The sequence below is a fragment of the Oncorhynchus clarkii genome, chromosome 26 (genome assembly GCF_045791955.1).
Source record: "Oncorhynchus clarkii lewisi isolate Uvic-CL-2024 chromosome 26, UVic_Ocla_1.0, whole genome shotgun sequence".
Lineage (NCBI taxonomy): Eukaryota > Metazoa > Chordata > Actinopteri > Salmoniformes > Salmonidae > Oncorhynchus > Oncorhynchus clarkii.
This window is the reverse complement of record NC_092172.1, coordinates 40,959,424-40,967,046: the sequence shown is the minus strand read 5'-3', so window position 1 is coordinate 40,967,046 and position 7,623 is coordinate 40,959,424. Positions and strand designations below refer to the sequence as shown.

General features: G+C 43.2%; 1 protein-coding gene across 2 annotated transcripts in view; it reads right to left on the bottom strand.

Moving 5' to 3' along the window:
• Window positions 1-2,869: 2,869 nt before the first annotated feature.
• LOC139384474 (uncharacterized) overlaps window positions 2,870-7,623 on the bottom strand; it is a 6,454-nt gene continuing 1,700 nt past the window's right edge. The window contains exons 4-10 of one of the 2 annotated variants that reach the window (XM_071129258.1): window positions 7,128-7,244; window positions 6,991-7,026; window positions 6,578-6,637; window positions 6,001-6,234; window positions 5,365-5,468; window positions 4,799-4,967; window positions 2,870-4,626 (exon numbers count right to left, since the gene is read on the bottom strand). In XM_071129258.1, the coding sequence (XP_070985359.1) occupies window positions 4,399-4,626; window positions 4,799-4,967; window positions 5,365-5,468; window positions 6,001-6,234; window positions 6,578-6,637; window positions 6,991-7,026; window positions 7,128-7,244 (948 nt within the window). In that variant the 3' untranslated portion in view covers window positions 2,870-4,398. The remainder of the gene's footprint in view (window positions 4,627-4,798; window positions 4,968-5,364; window positions 5,469-6,000; window positions 6,235-6,577; window positions 6,638-6,990; window positions 7,027-7,127; window positions 7,245-7,623) is intronic. The other variant, XM_071129259.1, reaches the window with a different exon arrangement.

Here is a 7,623-nt window from a genome sequence, read left to right as displayed (position 1 = left end):
CTCATCCTCCACATACAACACCCCTTCACTACCCCCTATCTGAGATATCTACTGTAGCCCTCATCCTCCACATACAACACCCCTTCACTACCCCCTATCTGAGATATCTACTGTAGCCCTCATCTTCCACATACAACACCCCTTCACTACCCCCTATCTGAGATATCTACTGTAGCCCTCATCTTCCACATACAACACCCCTTCACTACCCCCTATCTGAGATATCTACTGTAGCCCTCATCCTCCACATACAACACCCCTTCACTACCCCCTATCTGAGATATCTACTGTAGCCCTCATCCTCCACATACAACACCCCTTCACTACCCCCTATCTGAGATATCTACTGTAGCCCTCATCCTCCACATACAACACCCCTTCACTACCCCCTATCTGAGATATCTACTGTAGCCCTCATCCTCCACATACAACACCCCTTCACTACCCCCTATCTGAGATATCTACTGTAGCCCTCATCCTCCACATACAACACCCCTTCACTACCCCCTATCTGAGATATCTACTGTAGCCCTCATCCTCCACATACAACACCCCTTCACTACCCCCTATCTGAGATATCTACTGTAGCCCTCATCTTCCACATACAACACCCCTTCACTACCCCCTATCTGAGATATCTACTGTAGCCCTCATCCTCCACATACAACACCCCTTCACTCCCCCCTATCTGAGATATCTACTGTAGCCCTCATCTTCCACATACAACACCCCTTCACTACCCCCTATCTGAGATATCTACTGTAGCCCTCATCCTCCACATACAACACCCCTTCACTACCCCCTATCTGAGATATCTACTGTAGCCCTCATCTTCCACATACAACACCCCTTCACTACCCCCTATCTGAGATATCTACTGTAGCCCTCATCCTCCACATACAACACCCCTTCACTACCCCCTATCTGAGATATCTACTGTAGCCCTCATCCTCCACATACAACACCCCTTCACTACCCCCTATCTGAGATATCTACTGTAGCCCTCATCTTCCACATACAACACCCCTTCACTACCCCCTATCTGAGATATCTACTGTAGCCCTCATCCTCCACATACAACACCCCTTCACTACCCCCTATCTGAGATATCTACTGTAGCCCTCATCCTCCACATACAACACCCCTTCACTACCCCCTATCTGAGATATCTACTGTAGCCCTCATCCTCCACATACAACACCCCTTCACTACCCCCCTATCTGAGATATCTACTGTAGCCCTCATCTTCCACATACAACACCCCTTCACTACCCCCTATCTGAGATATCTACTGTAGCCCTCATCTTCCACATACAACACCCCTTCACTACCCCCTATCTGAGATATCTACTGTAGCCCTCATCTTCCACATACAACACCCCTTCACTACCCCCTATCTGAGATATCTACTGTAGCCCTCATCCTCCACATACAACACCCCTTCACTACCCCCCTATCTGAGATATCTACTGTAGCCCTCATCCTCCACATACAACACCCCTTCACTACCCCCTATCTGAGATATCTACTGTAGCCCTCATCCTCCACATACAACACCCCTTCACTACCCCCCTATCTGAGATATCTACTGTAGCCCTCATCCTCCACATACAACACCCCTTCACTACCCCCTATCTGAGATATCTACTGTAGCCCTCATCCTCCACATACAACACCCCTTCACTACCCCCCTATCTGAGATATCTACTGTAGCCCTCATCTTCCACATACAACACCCGTTCACTACCCCCTATCTGAGATATCTACTGTAGCCCTCATCCTCCACATACAACACCCCTTCACTACCCCCTATCTGAGATATCTACTGTAGCCCTCATCTTCCACATACAACACCCCTTCACTCCCCCCTATCTGAGATATCTACTGTAGCCCTCATCTTCCACATACAACACCCCTTCACTACCCCCTATCTGAGATATCTACTGTAGCCCTCATCTTCCACATACAACACCCCTTCACTCCCCCCTATCTGAGATATCTACTGCAGCCCTCATCTTCCACATACAACACCCCTTCACTACCCCCTATCTGAGATATCTACTGTAGCCCTCATCCTCCACATACAACACCCGTTCACTACCCCCTATCTGAGATATCTACTGTAGCCCTCATCCTCCACATACAACACCCCTTCACTACCCCCTATCTGAGATATCTACTGTAGCCCTCATCTTCCACATACAACACCCCTTCACTACCCCTTATCTGAGATATCTACTGTAGCCCTCATCCTCCACATACAACACCCCTTCACTACCCCCTATCTGAGATATCTACTGTAGCCCTCATCCTCCACATACAACACCCCTTCACTACCCCCTATCTGAGATATCTACTGTAGCCCTCATCCTCCACATACAACACCCCTTCACTACCCCCTATCTGAGATATCTACTGTAGCCCTCATCTTCCACATACAACACCCCTTCACTACCCCCTATCTGAGATATCTACTGTAGCCCTCATCTTCCACATACAACACCCGTTCTGCCAGTCACATTCTGTTAAAAGTCCTCAAAGCACACACATCCCTGGGTCGCTCCTCTTTTCAGTTCGCTGCAGCTAGCGACTGGAACGAGCTGCAACAAACACTCAAACTGGATAGTTTTAATCTCCATCTCTTCATTCAAAGACTCAATCATTGACACTCTTACTGACAGTTGTGGCTGCTTCACATGATGTATTTTTGTCTCTACCTTCTTGCCCTTTGTGCTGCTGTCTGTGCCCAATAGTGTTTTGATAAGAGAATTATGTTCTCCAGGTACATCACCCAATTTAATTATATTACTCAGTCTGTAAACCAGAATGTGTAAGATCCTGGTCGAATGAAACAGACGGAGCCCAGCTAAAATAGTCAAAAAGGTTTATTCACGGGAACGTTCTGAAGACAAGAATACAAATCAATTCATTTTATACTGACTTCTCACGCCCACATTCACACAACCATACGCGCACACACATTCACACAAACAGACGCACACAATGTCCTCACTACCCAGCCGACAGAGATTAGGGAGACCTTGAGCCGTACTCCCTGTTCTCTCCCAAATCTCTGGTCAGGTCGGCGACAAATTTTGCTCAGTCTGTCTTTAAAATTCCATAAAGACAAACATTAGCTATATTGTTTTACCCAAATTCTGACTAGAACTACACATTTATTAATTATAATTTTATACATTCTAACCAATTCCATACAATTATATGATTTCAGGGTGGAATATTCTAATCATTCAATTAACAGATAAATCCCATTAACATGTTTGTACCATGATTTGTGCTGCTGCCATGTTGTGTTGTCATGTGTTGCTGCCATGCTGTCTTAGGTCTCTCTTTATGTAGTGTAGTGGTGTCTCTCTTGTCGTGATGTGTGTTTTGTCCTATATTGTTATTTTAATCCCAGCCCCCGTCCCCGCAGGCCTTTTGTCTTTTGGTAGACCGTCATTGTAAATAAGAATTTGTTCTTAACTGACTTGCCTAGTTAAATAAAAATACAGAAAATAAAATTATCCAAAAGAAACTTAGTCATGCGTGCATACATTTTATGTATGGGTGTTCCGAGCAGGAAAGGAACTCAAGCCTAGCGTTACAAGCACCATGCTCTACCAACTACAGAGGACCATATCTGCCTTCCCAAATGGAAACTAGTTTAGTTTAAATGTGTATTTTATGAAAAAGAGATGTATGTTTCTAGACGATGCACAATGCTGCCTTGTTGACATGACCCAGCGGCACAGATTACTGTTCCATTTGAGAAGGGCGCTCCTCCCTCCCCGCTTTGACCCTTTCAAATCACGGGCCATAGACCGCTGCCCCCCAGTTCAGCATAATCAAATGTCTCTGTCTACTGTCCCCCAACAGAGTGTAAAGTAGCTGCCTAGTAGCCAACATCAAGGTGATAGTCACAGTAAGCAACAGTCTAACTAACCTATAGCAGAGTTCTTTTCAACACACCCACTCCTTTCCTTTCAACATGCCCACTCTCCCATACTCTGGTTCCCATAATGGACTGCAGCTACCCCATTCTCTAAAATACCCCAAATCAGAGAGGAATAGATGAAGCACTGAAGCAGTATATAGATGTCTGCCCAAATGCATTATTAAACAACAATCCACTGTTTGAGCACACACAACTTGAAAACAACACTATCTGTTTTTATTTCATTCCAAAAACGTGTATGACTGAGAAACATGTAAGTATATACACATTATAAACTCCTATTGTTCAAACTTCTTCCCCTAGGAACCTTTTTTCACTCCAACAGCAATCTCTTCCTTCACCACCACTTGGTTTCCAACGTCCTTATTATATCCTCCATCTTTTCAGTCCTTGTTTGAAAAGCTTTCTCATTTACATCCAGTTCTTCATGTCCTTGTCTCCTAACCCCTCATGACCTCCAGGGCCACCCTGCAGCTCATGGCCACCCTGCAGCTCACACAGGTGTGGGTGTAGTCCTCCTCCCCAAGTTTCATCTCCTCATATCTCTTCAGCTCTGAGTCCTGGCTGACCGTGCTCCATTGACTGCACTGATTGCACTCCACACGGACTTCCCTTTGAGGTGGCTGGGCATCTAGTATGACAAAGGTCCTTCCTTTTATCCCATTATCCTTCAATGCAAACAGGTTGGTCAAAGCACAAGTCAGTATAAACACTCAACTAAAATATGATACAATTCTATTTCTATGTGCATTTTCTTCATTCATTCAATGGGAATCAATAATATGAGTATGTTTTGTTGTAGGAGTGGTAAAGTGTAAACACGGGCAGTCTCCAACTTACAGGCAGCTTTCTTGGTGAGGTGGAGACAGACTGAGTCCCTCCGCAGCGCAGCAGAGACAGGGGTATTTGTCTGGTGGTGGGGTGCTCTTTGCAGCAGAAGCTGAACACACTGGCAGCCAGGTAAACATCCCAACGATCAGGATGTTCTTTCACCAAATCTGACACCAACCTGTCCAGGTATATGATGAAAAATGTATTAAAACAAAACACATGCATATTATAATGGGGCAGGGTAGCCTAGTGGTTAGAGCGTTGGACTAGTAACCGGAAGGTTGCAAGTTCAAATCCCCGAGCTGACAAAGTACAAATCTGTCGTTCTGCACCTGAAAAGGCAGTGTTCCTAGGCCGTCATTGAAAATGAGAATTTGTTCTTAACTGACTTGCCTAGTTAAAATAAAATAACAAGTCAGCAAGTCAGTTGGGCTAGCATGACATGTGTTTGGATTCAGTAAACTGCCAAAAGATTATTGCAATCGTCCCAATTCTATTTACTAGACTATTATCCATAGTATAAGCTTTTAGAATCAGGTGGCTGTGTATGTAGCATGGTACATTGGAGGACAAACCGGTCTACAAGGGACTTTGTTACTGGATCCAGTGACACTCCCAGAGGACGGTAGAATATGAGTTGGCATGTCAGTTTCTTCAGATCACCCAAAGCCAAGTTGATCTGTAAAATTTAAAAAGAGAAGGGGAACTTAACAGGGGTTTGAACCAGTTCAGGGAACTGGACCAGAAAACAACAACATTTTTGGAGGAACAGAATCAGAACAGGGAACGAAAGTTGTTCCGGAACAGAACAGTTGTTTGAAAACCATGGGAACCGGTTAATAAAGTAATTTTACTTTCCAGGCCCACAAAAAATTGCTACAAAGCGTCTATGCAAAGCCCTCACTCTGTCACTCAGAAACGTATTCCAGTGCCTGCCTGCTGAACATCAAATCAAATTTGATTGTCACATATGCTGAATACAACAGGTGTAGTAGACCTTACAGTGCTGGTCAGAACAGTGGAATGGAACTACACAAATTATGATTTTGTTCAGAGCGAAACAAATGGAAAATAATTTTGGTTCCACCCCCGGTACTTGATATTCATGAGATAACTTAGTGCAAAACTTAATTTCCCCCCCAAAACATTTTTATTTGGGGCAGTACAGTAACACTTACATCCATACATGCATGCATGCATGCATCTCTTACCTCTAAAATGTGTGCTCGAGTCAAACAAGACAGGATTCCAACAGGGAAGCCAAAGCGAGAGATGAGGTCAGAGATGATTTTGGCAATCTCTTTACTGTTGTTGGTCTTCATGGGGTAGGCTTCCATCCATTTGGAATAGTAGTCCATTACAGTTAGTACAAACTTGTGTCTACTTTTGGTCTCTGGAAATGGTCCCTTCACATCCATTGTCAGCCAATCCCATTTCTCCTTGATCTGGTTCAGATGAAGTAATTTTCAGTTATAATGTGTAGTTTCTTTGTGTAGTTATAATGTGTAGTTATAATGTGTAGTTAGTTATATGTGTAGTTATATGTGTAGTTATAATGTGTAGTTATAATGTGTAGTTAGTTATATGTGTAGTTATAATGTGTAGTTAGTTATATGTGTAGTTATGTGTAGTTATAATGTGTAGTTATAATGTGTAGTTATATGCACATCCATTAACATGAGGTAATGGGCTGGGGAATACACACGACAGTAACCCTTTAAGCTGACATGGGTCAAAATAATGTTATTGCCCGCTGTCCAGAATACAATGGTCTGTCAGAAACCTTACCTTGATTGCGTGCTTGGGGATGAAGATCAGACCTTGCTTTTCTAAAGTTGCAGATGGGATCTGAAATTGTCAGGAGTTCAGTTATTAAAGCACGCGTATGGAAAGGTTTAAGGTTATAGAAGACCTTTATAGGATGCTGTAATCATACACGCAACTGGCCCTAGAGGTCCGGGCCTCATCAACACCGTTTTGGTTGGGAGTAACAGTGACACTACTTTTCAACACGCTCCTCCCTGGGATTTTTGAGCAGGTACTGTGCATTAAGCTGTTTGGATGGAAACATGTGGAATATTTGGCAGAAGATACATACATGGTTGTTCTGTAAGGTCTGTAAGGAATTAGGGGAACCCTTCCCAACCAACAATTTTGATGAGCTCAATCAGCTTCATAATGAGGGCTAACTCACAACTTACTTCTTTAGGCATGTCTTTTACAGCCCAGTCAATACTCTGAAAAACAAATAAATACTAAATAAATAAGCATGAATTAAATATTTGTAAAAAAATAATCTTTAAAAAAAATCTAGATAAGAGTGATATGTACTTTGTACCTGTGGAACACAGTAATCGTCATGGAAACGACTTGGGTGCCATATACTGTGGTTTAAGTAGGTGGGTGGAGACTTCTCCCGTTGTGTCGACTCCTCAGGAACAGGATCCTCTGGAAACTGAAATTACCAGTAGAGGCAAAATACACTTTTATTTGTGAAATTAAAAAGGGAAATACATATGTGGCATATCCTTTAGTGTAAACAGCAACACCAATGGAAAACTGGTAGTACAGTTTACATATCCTTTAGTGTAAACAGCAACACCAATGGAAAACCGGTATTACAGTTTACATATCCTTTAGTGTAAACAGCAACACCAATGGAAAACTGGTATTACATTTTACATATCCTTTAGTGTAAACAGCAACACCAATGGAAAATCGGTATTACAGTTTACATATCCTTCAGAGTAAACAGCAACACCAATGGAAAACCGGTATTACAGTTTACATATCCTTTAGTGTAAACAGCAACACCAATGGAAAACCGGTATTAC